Source organism: Nilaparvata lugens, chromosome 3 (genome assembly GCF_014356525.2).
Source record: "Nilaparvata lugens isolate BPH chromosome 3, ASM1435652v1, whole genome shotgun sequence".
In the NCBI taxonomy this organism is placed as follows: Eukaryota; Metazoa; Arthropoda; class Insecta; order Hemiptera; family Delphacidae; genus Nilaparvata; species Nilaparvata lugens.
In genome coordinates this window covers 45,185,500-45,201,934 of record NC_052506.1, presented here as the reverse complement: position 1 = coordinate 45,201,934, position 16,435 = coordinate 45,185,500, and the positions used below count along the sequence as shown (strand labels likewise).

Genomic DNA, 16,435 nt, shown 5'->3' with positions numbered 1-16,435 from the left:
GAAGTTTTTAATCGAAACATAGAAAACCAGAGATGAAATTTATCCAAAAGGTTTGATAGTATTTCACCTATCACCCAAGGAAAGTCATCGGTTCCAGTTATACTAACATCTTGATAAATCATGAATGGATTTAATGTCTATATAAATAAGAAGTCCAGTTCAGAACAAATAAAATTATTATTTTCAAATGACTCAAAAAATTACAGTCTACACAAGAATAGATAATCATATATGGATTGAACATAGATTGAAGATGGACTCAACATAGATTGAAGATGATTTAGGTTACAAATATGTTTTGTTATGTTCATCAAAAATAGATTCAAAAGCTTTCTCAAAACTCAGAAATTATTGTTTCAAATCAAGATCAAAATATAAAACTTACAAACTAAGAGTACTTATCTTTTATTTACAGGTTATAAGGCAGGCTTATGGCTTTCAAAATTAAACAAATTATTCAACACAAATTGAAAAGAAAAATTGAAATCTACATCTCACATAAAAATTTCCAATAGCATCAACAAACTTTATAAAAACATTCAGATTTCAAACAAAACATCTTAAATTTCAATTATTTAGAAAAATTTCAACAGCAGTCAGCAGATAAACACCTCTACCATTACGCCAAGGTTCGCGCCGCGACAGAGACAGGAGATTGAGACCAGCGACCGCGACAAGTGTCTCGGTCTCTTCAGCATGTACTGTAGGTCAAGACTGAGACTGAAGATCCAACAAGTGTCATCAAGAACTCAGTTCAAGAAAGTCTGTCGATGAAGTGTCAGTGGTGTTTTGTGTCGTGATGGAAAACCTAGTAATGAAGCTGCTATTGGAGGAAGATGAAGACGATGATTTGCTCTTATATTATTATTACAAATACAAAACTGAAAGACGATTACCTATTAAGGATTTATATTTAACTAGAGGTCAAGAAGGATCATTTTCGCTATTAGTAAAGATAAAGAATCACCTGATGTTTGATGACAATATATTCAGGAAGTATTTTCGGCTCAATAAAACACAGTTTGATTATGTATGAAATTTAATGAAAAAAACAATGCAAGAAAAGGGAAGAATATCAGTAAAAGAAAAATTAGCACTAACTTTAAGGTAAGTTTGCTAATTCATCGATATTGTTCTGGTCGATTTCACCATAATTGATTAGAAATGGTTCACTCGAAATATTTGGTAATCCAATCTGTGTTTGGTGTTCTGATGAAGCTGCACTTATCGGAGAATATGAATTGTATGACAAATTTGAATTATATGAACTTGTATAGGGACGTTCAGTTTGACCCTCGATATCTCCGATCTCATACTTCGAGACAATATTAAATATTTCAGTTTTTGCCATTGCTCTTGAACGTGGGCTCAATTTTCTTAGCATCATTTCAATATGTTTTGTAAATGTGTCGATATATCATCAACTGGTTCTTGAGATTTAAATGTCTATTTCGGTTTTCCTGTCTGTCCTTCATAAATTTCATAAATTCATCTTCTTTTTGTCTGTTTCTCTTTGTAGTCTTGGCGGTCGATTTTCCAGAAATGTTACTTAGTGGTATATTAAATCTCTCTTGTGTAGATTTAGTAGTGCCTGGTAACTCCTTTGAAGGAGTGTTGAGTGTTGAGTTATATGTACTGATGTGTCTGCGGCTTCGTGAGGAGTATCTTCATGTTCTACTTCTGGGGAGGTATTAGTAACTTCTTTCTCTACACTGGCGGAGCTTTGCTGTTCTTGTTCTACACTGGTGCAGCTTTGCTGTTCTGATGGTGTGTTTTCTAAAAATCTTAAGTGTTCATAAAACTGCCACTTTGAATTTTTAGCTGGTGCTGCAGATCCTGTCGATTGTTTTTGTTTGTGCTTATATCTGTTGTAGGAGTCCCTGATCAGTTTCCATTTTTTACGGCATTCAGAATCTGTAATAAATAATAATATTATTAATGTTTTTATTTTCGGATTCATGGCGACTGGAGAAACATATGCTTCACTATCATTCATATTTCGTATATCACCTTCTTATATTTCACAAAAAGTCAAAGAGGTGTTGAAACATTTAAAGACTGTTTTGGTGCCAATTTTCATGCCTATTCCAAAAGAAGGTGATTTTAGGCGTATATCTGAAGGATTTTGGGACAAATGGCAATTCCCCAATTGCACAGGTGCTATTGATGGGAAGCGCATAAGAATAAGAGCCCCTGAAAATAGTGGGTCGCTGTATTTTAATTATAAGGAATATTACTCCATTGTTCTTCTGGCTATTGTAGACCATAATTACAAGTTCATTGCAGTGGACGTTGGCTCTTATGGCAAAGGAGATAGTGGAATATTCCAAAAGTCTACAATGGGGAAACAAATATGAAAAATGAATTTAATTGTCCAGAACCAAAAAATCTACCAAATTCGAACATAATATTACCCCATTTTTTAGTTGCAGATGAAGCATTTAGTCTTGATACTTTTATGATGAAACCGTATGCTAGAAGAGTTGCAAAAAACGATTAAAGCAAAGAAATATTTAACTACTGACTTTGTCGTGTGAGACGAGTATCGGAAAATGCGTTTGGTTTGCTGTCTCAGGTGTTTAGAATATTTTACACTCCTATCGGAATATTGCCAGAAACATGCACTGACATGATCTTGGTTGCCTGTTGCTTGCATAACCTATTAAGAGATGGGTTTTTGGAATCTGCAAAAATGCCCGTACATCAATGGAACCAAGAGGAAGAAAATTTGCCTTCAATTTTTTTTTCATTACGTGGAACAGGAGGGTTTTTGAACAGCAACAGACTCGATATTAGAGTAAAGTTAACCAATTACTTCACGTCACAGCAAGGAGCAGTAGACTGGCAAGAACAACATGTCACACGGCTTGTTTGAACTGATTCCACACCACCTTTTCATTCCTGTTATATGTTTCCTTCCAAATATTAATTTTTGCAAAATAAATAAAATAAGAATAACTCACTTGTTTTATTTATGCTTTCAGCTATGCTTTTCCAAATATTGTCCTTCAAATGTTCGTCTCTGTAGGAGTCTAGTTGTGCATTGTATAGCGGAGGGTGCTGCCTGATTAGTTCATTCAGATTCTCACAGTCTTCGTCAGAAATAGTTATTTGTGCATCTAGGGACTAAAGTGTAACTTTTTCTCCCTGAGGGAAACTGTTGTTGCCCGAGGCCTGCCGAGGGCAACAATTTCCCTGAGGGAGAAAAAGCACTTTAGTCACGTGATGCACATAACATTTTTCCTCCACCTACATTGCAAAACGTACTACAAAAAATGCCTTTCATAATATGATCCTTCGCTTCAACAAATTGTGTTCTAACATTTTTCTTGGGCATTTAATCTTCTCCAATTTATATATGCTTGACATTAGAAAAGAATGGTCCAGTGGTGAAAGGGTGTGCAGTCTATAGATTCACAATATTATTTGAAAAAAAAACAATGCTAAAAAGAACGAGATTTTTCCGAAATCAAAACGCACACTTCCAAGCACATTGTTTTTAATTTCACTCTGTTTTTCACATTTAGACACTGTTTTTCACTTTCACACTGTTTTCCACTTTTACACTGTTTTTCACTTTCACACTAAAACTTAATTCTATCCTAATTGCTACTGTAATAGTTGTTGACATTAATTGTACATTGGTGGCAATTTTAAAAAATTGTGTTTGGTGCTGATGACATTGCGGCTGAACTGGATTGTGGCTGCCTTGCCACCACTGTTGGCGAAGGAAGTTCTTCGTTGCTGGATAATACTGGCATAGGTCTATTTGCAGTATGATCCAAATTAATATTCCGGTTACTATTCTGGTTTAAAATAGCATGTGCTGTTGCTATTTTATCACCCATCGATTCCTCAATGTAGCCTTCGGCTACTGTGCTGCTCTTCCACCCACCATGTCTTTTCAGCTGAGTCATGGTCCCTCCAGCATTTATAAGAAGAGTAGCTGAAGTTCTCCTGAGTGCATGCCCTGTAAATAGATTTGGGTCGGGGAGGTTGAGAAACTTTGCTATTTTCATTGGTATTTTACCTAAGGAATTTTTTCCCATTACTTGGTTATAGCATCTTCCATTTCTGTAACAAAGAAATAGTCGAGGAGAATTTGTTGATTTTGGCCGTAAATTAAAATACTTTCGACAAAAATGTAAGAAGTCAATATCTTCAGATGCATTTACAATTGTGAATACACGTCCCTTATTTGTTTTTGAATCACTCACATTTACAATTAGGATGGAATCTTTGTCTTCAACGTCATTTACTGTAAGATTACATAGTTCAGCCGTTCGGCAAGCACCACTAATACCGAAAATCAAGGCTAACTTCTTCGCCAAGTACTTCTCATCTGGTGCATTTAACAAGAAGTTCTTCACCTCCTCTTTCGAAAAAGTTTTAGATTTCTTAGGACGATAACCCACATTTGCCTTTTTTAAAAACGCCCGCACTTTAGTATAGCCACTGATATCTATAACGGTGTACACACGTACGTTTGCCTCGGGTGAGCATACGTGTATGGGCTTGCATTCGCACGTGTGGACACTGTTCGCTGAGGCATGTGGGCGAACCGGAACCCTGTCGGTATTTTGGCGTGCTCAAAGGCGCCTCGGGCGAGCATTGAATGTACGTGTGGACGCGATTCTGCCATACGGGTGAGGCAAAACGTAAACATTGAAGGCGTCATAACCTAATTCCAATGAATTAGGTTAATGAATGACAAATCAAATCGTGATCCAATAACTAATTGTAAATTGTAGGATTTTTGTAATTTTGTAGGATATGTGGATTGTCAAATATTTAAATAGAAACAAGCATGGAGTATATAATTTGTATCATGATTAACAAATTTAGAACTGCATAATTTAAGTGAAAAAAGCTTCTCTACAGGGTTCCTACAAGAAAGTATAGATCAAATATTATTTTACTGTGGCTATCAAATCATCTTTTGTTTGTTTCATGTTATCAATCAGAGTTGTTAATTAAAATTGTAATCTTCAATATGATATTATACGTTTTAGCTAGGTTATCTATAGAGAGATTTATTCAAACATTGAACTAGTATTCCCTTAAAGGTAAATCTTGAAGCTAATCTTTTGGAGAATCTTGTTTTGTCATGTGTATGAGCAGAGTTAGTTTAAAATGGGCAGCAATTTAGTACTTGATTCAATTTATGGCTAATTTCCTTAAAGAAGACTGTCAATTTTGTGAGACAGTGTTAAGTGCTTTGATTAGGTCATCAAAACTTCTGGAATTATTGTAGAATTTTTCTTTTTTTGAGATACAGAATAGATATTGGAAACCAACAAATAAATCGCCTAATGCCAAGAATCTCAAAGTTAAAGCCAATCGTTCTTGTGGAGTTATTGCTTCCCTCATGATGATATCATTTTTTGTTTAGATAACTAGTTGAATTACATTCAGTATATTAACAAGATAATGTTTTGACATCCTAAGAGTTTGAATTGTCAATATTATGTCATGTAGCAATTTATTTCCTTACTTCAACCTACAATCGTTCAACCCACCAACATCGTTTGTCAAGTTTTATTTTTGATTTTATGGTAAGTCATTGAAATAAAATAATACTGCTGCAATTTGTGATAACTATCTTCAATGATGGAATGACGCCATTGTTGTCATGTTGTGGAAAATCTACATCTACCATGTCTTCGTGTCGTCTGCAAGATAGCTTTTTGAATGCTGAGGCATACGTGGATCGCGTCCACAAGGACGTACAGTGAATGTTGAGGCATATGTACATACGATTGTTCGCGCGAATCTGTACGGACGTGTGTACAAGGCTTGTACAAATCTTGTTTCACCTGAATCGTTGCTTTCAACATAGAATAGATGGACCATAGATAACTTGGCTTACATTTTGTTGACTCTTGTGATAGATAAACCAACAATACATTTTCTGAAATGTTTTCAATTTTGTTCTTATCACACCAATCCATGAATAAACCATAACGCTTATTGTATAAATGCTTCGACTTTTCGGGCAGCAAATTTGAAGTCACATTTTCAGCTTCAGTTTTAATGTTTGGCGGAGTTGATAAATAATAATTATCACTATCACTATCACTCGACATTTTGTAATATTTTTGAATAGAAACTCACAGAAATTACAAAATAACTCACTGCAAATGTCTACTAATACTAAACTGTTGCAACAATTGGCAACACTTTGATAACAATGCGTATAGAGGGCTGTTCAAATTCTAAACAGGTTCCCAGATGTTAGGCTATTCTTGCTAAATCTCTAGTAAAAATAAAAAATAAGGTTAGTTTTTATTTCATGATTATGATAGTCACTTAATTCATGATAATATTATAATAACATTTTCTCTAACAGTAGTTATTAAAGCAATTATAAGCTAAAATCTAAAACCTAAAAGCCGGTCGCTTGGTTGGCACTGCTGATTGCGCTATCTATCGGCAGAAGTTGTAACAATTATCAGCTGGTCAACCATCTAAAATGGCTGACTCCAGTTGGCGCGTTTCAATCACAGATGAAAAATATTTGTTGGCTGATATTTTGAATAGAATAAAATATGTATTAATTATTATCGTCTACAAATATCAAGTACCGTATGCAATATCATATAAACTTAATATATTTTTCCCATGTTATTTAAATGGAATCACTTTTACTCCCTAGGGAGTTTTTCTACTTTTTAGTACCGAGAGCGAAAAAGTGACACTTTTTTGGAGGAAAACTCATTTTCCTCCACCTACTGTCTAAAGTACTTACTTTACTCCCTGAAACATAATACTAAAGTGTCACTTTTTCGCTCTAGGTAGTAAAAAACAGAAAAACTCCCTAGGGAGTAAGAGTGACTCCATTTAAATAACATGGGAAGCATCTCTATTTAAAAAACTTACATGGTAATAGGTTAGAAGGTCTAAGCTCAGATGAGAAAGCGTAATAGAGGTGTCTGTCATTGAGTCAACTGAATTCAATACCACAACCAGAAATTTGATCAACTCATGAAATATATGTTTGTATGGTATTATATTCTTAATATTGGTAGACAATAAAAATTTATACAATTTTTAAAATATTTTATTCTATTCAAAATACCAGCCAACAAATATTTTTGATCTGCATTCTGCAATTCAAATCTGAACCGCGTGATCTGGAGTCAGCCATTTTTGGTAGCTCAGCTGATATGATTGTTACAACTTTGGCCGATAGATAGCGCAATCAGCAGTGCCTATCAGACAACCGGTTTTTAGGTTTTAGTTTTTAGGTTATGTTGTTAGGAAACATTGTCACCAATACGTAAGTTATTAGAATGATTTAATTTGCAGTTTCTATAAAAAAATGTAGATGGAGGAAAAATGTTGTGTATATCACGAGCGAAAAATACTTTTTCTCCCTCAGGAAAATTGTTGCCCTCGGCTTCGCCTCGGGCTTCAAACTTTTTCCCTCAGGGAGAAAAAGTCGTACTTTTCACTCTAGATAGGTGGGTACCCACTCGGACGACAAACCACTCGGACGACATTGTAAACAAAGGTATTATACGTCATCATTAGGCACTCGGTCGATGTAGAACGTCATCATTTTATATATAGCATATACACTAGATCCATGACGTTTTGAAGATTGATACTAGCGCTGCCTATAACATTCTTACCAGCTTTGTCTCTCTACATTTTTCTACTTCTTTCTATATTAAACTAAATTATTATCTTCAAAAACAAAGCAATGGGTTTCTTCCTTGTTGATCTTGAATTGCTGCTTGCTGGAACCGTTAAACCCAAAGCTTCGATGTGATATTTTATTAAAATTTCAAGTTGAAAATTAGCTTTCATAGTTTAGTAATATACTAAAAAACATTTTGGCTTTTTATGTGGTTAACATAACAACATAGTGCAATAAGGTAAGTAAGGGTTATTCATTTATTTCATGTATTCATTTATTGTATAAAACACTATGATCATAATACAATTATGTCATTGGAGGAAAAACAAGGCTAAGCCTGTATTATTTCTCTCCAAAAATTTTGATAAAATGTTAATGTTGTCCAAAAGTTAAGGTTATGTGATCACACACTGCTTTGGCACTAACTTGATTTTCAGTCCAGGAATAATGATTTGAATATCTTGAAGGTTGAATTTATACTCTAAATGAATCACAGAATATATCACAATAAATTAAAAACTCAAGATATACTGCACTTATTTGAAAAATTTGAATGAATCAAAAACCTACTCACTATTAGTTATTTACAGCTTAGGTTAGGATAGAAATTTGTAAGCTACTGTTTTGTAAAATAACTCAATTTATAATATAACTAGCTGTACCCTGCCACGCTTCGCAGTGGCACATTGTGATTGAATGTTTATTTTTTTTTTCTGTGGCCCCCACTATATATAAAATATGTGTTGGGAAACCACAAATATTATGCTTGTTAAATAAATTATGAACATCTGTGTTATGTGTAATATATTATTGTAAATATATATGTAAAAATATTATTGTATAACACGATTATTTGCACTGAAACACGAATTTATTATCGAAAAAAAAGCATCGGTATGCTTTCTTTGTTCTGAATTGCGAAAGTAATTGAAATCCAATAATTGTACCGGAAAACATACGGTAATCAAGAGTGTAGTTTACCGGTACTCTATATCTCACGAACCTGTTGAAGCTGCGTTTTGAAACATGCGCGCTATCTAGCGGTCAGATTTTGCACTTTGATTGCAGCAGCGCTCAGCTCAAATCTGGCCAAAAATGGCCAAAGTTTCACCCCCTCCCCCCGGGCCACCCTGCGAGCCCGGTCAATTTTTTTTTTTTTTTAATCGACTTATTTTCGCGAGCTGACCCCGAATGTGAAGTCAAAAATCGGAAAAATCCATAAACAAAAAAGTTAAAAATTTTCGGGCGAGCGTAGCGCCCCTGAAAATTGTAAAAAGTAGATAAAAACCATCCTTGATGCGGATTTTATATCATGTTAAAATTTCAACTCAATCGGTCCAGTACTTTTGGAGTTTTTGCATTACACACAAACCAACATAACATTTTTATATATATAGAAGATTATACAAAAAATTAGACATGTATTATGGTTAGGCTATTTCTCAAGTAATTTGTCAAATGATGATATTGGCATATTGTACACTGATGACTACAGTACTCTTTTACAAACGAATAGGTCTAAGTACGGTAGGTCGTTTGTATTAGCCTACGGCCTTATTTTACAATATCTTGGCAACATATTTTGAGTAAACCTAAATTTTGTTATTATAATATGTTCCTTTATTAAAATTTAAAGTTGAAAATAGGTTTCCATTAATAAGTCTGTTTGATAGTCAGATTATTGCTATAGGCTTATTTCTGATATGCTATGCAGTACAGGCTGAGTAGTATTGGCTTACACAGACCTCTCCGACTACCTATCCTATAGTGAGGTCCATGTTATAATGGTATTAAAGAAAGATAGCGGAACAGACTTGCCGATTCTCAGCCTTGCAACTGACTTCTATAGTCGATAGTTAGCCTAATACTGGTATATCAACTGTTCATTCTTGTTTCAAATAATAAATTATATTTTATTCGTCAAAAAAATATAGTTTTCAATGATTATTTCAATTCGGTAATTTATAAATTTTTATGATTGAGATTAAATATTTTGTTTATTAATTATACTTCCACATTGTTGAAAAACCATCTGGCAACATTGCGGAGCTAGAATGGAATAGCGGCCGTAGTGCTATCTGCTTTTTCGAATGATAAACAATGATAATAGCAACGCCATTGCTAATCAAACACTGCTATTACAACGTGGACCTCACTTTTTTAGATTTTTGTTTGTCAACTATTGTTGGCCTAGCCCACCTTCAGGGATCCTACTGTTCATATTATAGACAATGGCTTTTAGAAATTTTGCTGATGAAAATATCTCTTTGCACCATCAATGCAGGGATTTAACACTGTTCTTTATTTTCAAACTACTAAAATCAATTTTTCGATTGTGGTGGAGATAGCCTACAAACTTTTTATTTAAAATGTTTGCTGTGATACAATTCAATTAATTTTATTATTTGTCACAGGCTAAACAACAGTTAGCATTGACAATAGTCATATACATTAAAAACATGAACATTTTAACTTCCATATACAAAGTTGGACTTTAAGAAGTAATAAATAATATATCAGTTACATAATTATACAGTTTAGAATGATTTGAAAAATTGCTTTGGTTAATGAGTTACTTTGTGTTACCTAAATTTAATTATTATTCTTTAACTGTATATTATATCAATCTTATTTTAAGAATACATACAAGATGTATCTGGCATAGGCTACATAGAATTAAATAATTGAGTTTGAAGATTTTGTGTGTTTGTGTCATTATTGTAATGTAAGGCCTATTGAAACAGTGGTGAGAGACAGCTCAAGAAATTTTATAATTGTATAGAAGCTACAAATTAAAATGTTATTACGTAAAATGTTTCTGGGGAAGAATGTATTAAATGATACAGAAATGATGGAGTGGTTAAATGGAAATGAGTGGAGTCTCTTAGCGCAATATGTGGAAAGGGCAGTTAGTATTAGAAATTAAATGATTAGGGAGTTTAATTATTAAATATAAAAAGGAAAATTACTGAGGCATTATAGTAGTATTTATTTCATTTTGTTCAGCTTTATTGATTTATTTGTTCTTTATGTAGCAGGTTCTTTATTTATTTATTTTTTCTTTATTTGGTTTCCAATGATAATTGTTTTCACAAAATTTCGAATTTCTTTTGTTTTTGTAGAATAGGCCTACCAACTCTGGCAGACAACCTTTATGGTTATGTCAAGTTTTTTGTCTCATGTTTTTATTTAGCACAATCATTATCTTAATTATATAATTTTTAATTGTTTATTTTGTAACATGATTGTAGTCTTATTATTTTTATTTATATTGAATAAAGGCATTTTCTATCTATCTATCTATCTACAAAAACTACAAGGTGACATAGAAGAGGTAGTAACCTGCATCCTAGATTGAACATTCGATTGATTTTGATTGAACTTCAGCTTGCTATGAGCACCAACCGAGTTGGATGTACTTTGCTGTACATTTCCTTGATGATGGTTAGCTGAGCTTGAAGCAACAGCTTCCATGATTTTGCATTGTGATTCCAAAAAATTCCAAAATTTATCAATGGTGGGAATGTCATGTATACCAGCACTCTTTTCCCATTCTCGAACAGTAGCAGTATCCAACTGCAACAACATTTTGTGCATGTACAATAAGTCCTTGATTTGGACTCCAAGTTGAAGCGCTTCGAGCGCGGTAATGTGGGACTTGCAAAAGTCAATGAATGCCCGTAATGATTGCGGACAGTTACGTTTTATAGTAGGAGGAGATTCAATTGCCGTGACGTGCCTGGCAGCAATTAATCTCTTATTGTCATACCTCTCCCTTAAGAGGTTCCATGCAAGCTGAAAACCATTTTCGTCAGCCTCAATGTGTTCCACTCTAGCAAGAGCTTCACCACTGAGTGATTGACAAAGATAGAAAAATTTCAATGAGTCATTAATATTATCCTGATTACCAATAATATTGGTAAAAGCACTTGAGAATGCTTGCTATTTTGAAAGCTCCCCATTGAAGCGTGGAAGCAGAATCTGAGGCAACTGAAAATTTGCCAAATGTGGGTTTTGAGATGTTGGCCGCTGGGAAGCACCAGCAGTGGCCTCATTGTTGCGTTGTCTGCTTTCAAAGGCAGTTAATGCAGCGTTTGCCTTAGAGGCAATGGAGATGAACTTATTAAGTATTTCAAAATGAGTTGAAGTATCTTGTGCTTGCAACTCTGCATTCCATAAATGTTCATGAATCTTATCATACTTAATTCTGAGTGAACCTAGTTCGTTTTTGACAGTCAACAATTGATAATAAGTGGCTTCAGTGTCCACAACATAATCGTTATAGTTGGTTATGAACCAATCTATTTCCTGGTGTAAATTGTCTCTTGCATTGAAAAGAGCAGAAGGCTCAGGAAGTGAATCTTCCTCATGATCAGACATGCTTAAAAACTAACAGAAAAACCTGAGTGAACGAAACGATACTGCACTGTAGCAATGCGATTGCTGCGCCAATAAGCAACTTTGGGCGCTGGTCCAGTACGCAGAGAGGCACGCCTGTGCGTTTGAGGCAAGTTGTATCAAGCTTGCTGTGCGGCGAGTCAAGTAGCGAGCTCGTAAGGCGGTGTAGTTTGCCGTGTGTTGTTTTCTCAATGCGCAATAGCCGTCTGTGACCAGTTCAGTGCGGTTCAGTCTCTCAGGGTACAAGATAGTTGATAGCTGGTGCATACACGTCGCAGCGTGCTTTGAGTTGCAGCCAGTACTGAAAATTTGAAACAAGTGTGTGAATGCTTAATATTAAACAATACAAACATACAAAAGTACAATGGAATAAAATATACTCTAGTGTGGGACCTAATCATTGGCGTCAAGCTAGACTATTAGGCACACGGTCACTGAAACCCTAAGGTTCAATGGACCAAGAAATGGGTAATAAAAATTAACAATTATCCTAGGTAAACACTGGATCAAAAATGAACGGGCTGGAGGACCAATTTTTATCCTAGGTAAACACTGGATCAAAAAATCTGGCCCAGATGAACCAATTTTTATGACAGAATCCAAAGTCAGGGCAGTGGACTGTGAATGATAGTTGGTATTAATACCTACAAATAAATCTCTGAATTCTGTGCATAAAAATACTGATAGCTTGAAGTGTGGTAAGTACGCCAATAAAAGACAAAATGAGTCAACAAGATGAGATTTAATAATAATAAAATAATAGGCAGATGGCCACATACAAAAACAAGTGTAAGTAGATTGAATCGAAAAATCTTGGGACAATTACAACATGTAATAAAAAAAACGTTAGAGAAATACAAAATTTAAATGAAATTAGGTCAATGACATTAATGACCATTGAAGCCTGACAATAATTGAAAAGGTATTATTAATGATACCTGAATTGCGAATATAAATTGAGTGCTATAATGAAAAAGTTACTGCTGCAAAATTCAATCTTAATAATTTACAAAAGGAATAGTAATAAATGACAATAAGCTGTAGATAGTGCTCAATAAATAGAATATTTTAAATGTTGATTAATACTAACAAAATTAATCTAGAATGATAGGATGTTTCGGTCGACAATAGCACAGCTAAGTAAGTTCAAAAAAAATGAAATTGCCTTGGTCAGCATTAACACAAGTAAGTTCAAAGGTCATGTCATATACATTGAAATAGTTGTTAATAAGAATACATTAATATAGGAGGAATAGGCCTTCAGTGAATTAAATGTCAAGTTAGACATCAATTGAACAACTTAAAAATGGGAATATGCTTGCAAGCCAAGCGTAGCTATCAATACAGTGAAATAGTTGCTAATATAGAATACATTAATATAGGAGGCATAGGCCTTCAGTGAATTAAATGTCAAGTTAGACATCAATTGAACAACTCAAATATGTGAATGTGCTTACAAGCCAAGTGTAGCTATCAATACAGTGAAATAATTACTAATATAGAATACGTTAATATAGGCGGCATAGGCCTTCAGTGAATTAAATGTCAAGTTAGACATTAATAGAACAACTCAAATATGAGAACACGCTTGCAAGCCAAGGGTAGCTATCAAATACAGGCGACATAGGCCTTCAATGAATTAAATGTCAAGTTAGACATTGATAGAACAACTCAAATATGTGAATGTGCTTGCAAGCCAAGCATAGAATTTGCATTTAGTTATGTAATACATGTGTAAATGAAAGTTGATTAGAACGATTTACGTAACCTGAATAAAATTGAAGAAGAGATGCCTAAGCCTAAGCCAGGCAGACAGGCAAGGAATCCACGGTATCCAAAAGAACAGGACATCAGCAAGCGACGATGTGATCTGGCCATGCAATGACAAGAATGGAAGCGTTCAACACAGTAGGCAATTCCCCCAGTGGAAATGTGAGCAGGAGCATGTAGAATTCCAAACAAATAATCCGAATTTCAAGTTGTGGATTTTTTAGATTGAATTCCAAACGGTAGAGATGATGAAATTGAAATTTTGAGGTTCAAGTGGTGAAGCCAGTTGTTAGAAGAATGGCAATAGACGCTACCACGAGTTTGTGATCTTGACAAAGTTTATCAGCGTAAATAAGTGAAGAAATCGATGAATAATTGAATCACAATTGAAGAATAGAATAAACGAATTAATTTGAAAGAATAATTCACTTTTTTAAAACGTTCCGTAGATCAGAAGAATGGCGAAGACGCCCACACGAGGTTGTGATCTTGACAAAGTTTATCAGCGTAAATAAGTGAAGAAATCAATGAATAATTGAATCACAATTGAAGAATAGAATAAACGAATTAATTTGAAAGAATAATTCACTTTTAAAAATGTTCTGTAAACTAGATGAATTTGGATGAAAAAGTTTAGACCGGGAGCGAAAGTGCACTCACCGACTAGGAACCATTGAAAGACAAGAGGCTAGCTAGATGCGCTAGCAACAAAAAAGGAAGGCGGAAATGTCAGCCACGTACGTAAAACATTTACAAACATTTGGTGAAAAAGTAGCAAATATCTAGAAAGTAAGATGCCTAAAGACAAAATAAATTCCAAAAAATCGAATAGTACAAATATTAAAATTGAAACAACAAATAACACGACAAATAATATAGAAAACCAACTTGATTATGGCAGTGCCATAGAACCGTGACTGTGACGTCACCGGACAGTGCAGACGGAAAATGACGACATGATGTCTACGTAGTAGCGGAACGAGTAACAAGTGGAACCGTTACAAAAAATGCTTTGCCAGATTTTACAATAGGATTTATCAAAATTGATTTTCCATGAAATTCTACTCGTTTTGGAAAAACTGTAGGATAGAACTGATTGAAGTTATAGAGGTCTGAATGATTCCATTTTATTCTGAATTTTATATACAGTAAAAAAGGAGAGAGAGGATTTTTTTTGTCCAATGACTGGATTTGATTGTAATAGCTCAGAACTGGAGAATGAACCAGACATATTAGGTATTTGGGCCACTCTGTACAAGGAAATTTTGCATGCGAAAATTGGTTCTGGACTTCTCTTATGCATACAAAACCTAAAAAATGGGGTTATAGGGTTTATAGGTTTTTGGTTTGGCCAAAGACCGTTCAAGTCAGAAGGAAGCTTTTCCATCAAGGGCCAAGCGTAGTGATAGAGTATGTGCATATTTTTTGTAAATATTGTTGTTCACTGATGTTTTTCACTTAGTTTTATCTTTATATTTTCATATTTCAAATAAGTGATTTAATACTTCATATTTATCGTGGTATTACAGTATGTTTTTTCACCTTACAAATCGTACCAGATAGAATAGAACATTCATGATTGTGTGCGGCTGTGTGGGCGTTATGCTCATGCATGTTGATGTTACAGATTTTTGTGTTGAAAAATTAGAGTTGGGTAGCTTAGGGGGTTAGGTTTTTGTTTGGAATTGCAATATTCTGGAATGGGTTGGAGACCAGATTGAGGTATGTTTATTGAATGAGCGAAGCGAATTCTATGTTTCAAGTCAATCAGCGTTCGTCTATTTGTAAGATTTTTTATCTTTCCAATCGTGCTTCTAAGCTCAAAAGTGTAGAGAACTTCTATTTCTCAGCGTTCTCCACCGATCCTATTGCATATATCATCATACTCTAAATCCAATTTGTATGTGTGTTTGTGTGTGAATAGGCAGACGTGTATGAGTATAAATGTTAGTGAGTGTAGCGAGTTCTACTGTTATCCGAACTAATAGTTATGAAACATTTCATAACCATATAAAGTAGAATACCCGTTTCCTGATTTTATGATACAATGGTAATTAAAAGATTTACTGTTATCTTCAAGGTTTATAAATAGTTTTCCAAACCTCCACCTAACGAAATCCTCTACACGACGAATTTTTACCTGGTCCCATGACATTTTAGAGTTTTTGCTGCTTATTTACCTCTATTTAACGAATTTCGGACCTCTCAACAACAAAGTTTTTTCTTGACTTCAACATACAAAGTGTAGTGTGTATAGGAAGCAGACGGTCATTTTGAAGGAATTCTTTAGTTTCAGCAGAAAGGTCAATAGACTAAAAATAATGGCAATTCAGGTAGGAAGAAGATAGGGTGGTACGATATCATAAGATCCATAGGATCGTGGCAGTTTTCTTGACAGAACCTCTCAATAACGAATACCTCTCAGCAGCGAATTTTTTCTCGGGATAATCGACTTCGTTATACAGAGGTTCGACTGTATTTTCATTTTCATAGTATTGCTTTTCGTAACATTAAAGGACTGATGAATTTCGAAGTATTTTCTATTCTGGTTGTGAATATAGATGTTATTATGGAATGTTGAATATTATTGTTTAACTTTGGGCTCATATATTCTATTGGTATTCA

The 16,435-nt window shown here is 34.3% G+C and overlaps 1 protein-coding gene across 1 annotated transcript; it reads right to left on the bottom strand.

The window, feature by feature from the left end:
• Positions 1-3,346: 3,346 nt before the first annotated feature.
• LOC120350456 lies at positions 3,347-7,707 on the bottom strand. Its single transcript, XM_039423881.1, has 2 exons — positions 7,472-7,707; positions 3,347-3,970 (listed from the first exon to the last, which is right to left on the bottom strand). Exons 1-2 carry the CDS (start codon positions 7,500-7,502, stop codon positions 3,654-3,656), a joined length of 348 nt encoding a protein of 115 aa, XP_039279815.1. The 5' UTR covers positions 7,503-7,707; the 3' UTR covers positions 3,347-3,653.
• Positions 7,708-16,435: the final 8,728 nt, after the last annotated feature.

What these genes read in the sequence shown, in the direction of transcription:
- LOC120350456 (XM_039423881.1), bottom strand. Translation starts at nt 7,502, where the DNA reads ATGTCGTCCGAGTGGTTTGTCGTCCGAGTGG. An exon ending in GTGGTTTGTCGTCCGAGTGG is followed by an intron (nt 3,971 to 7,471) that starts GTACCCACCTAT and finishes ATCTATTTACAG; the next exon opens with GGCATGCACTCAGGAGAACT.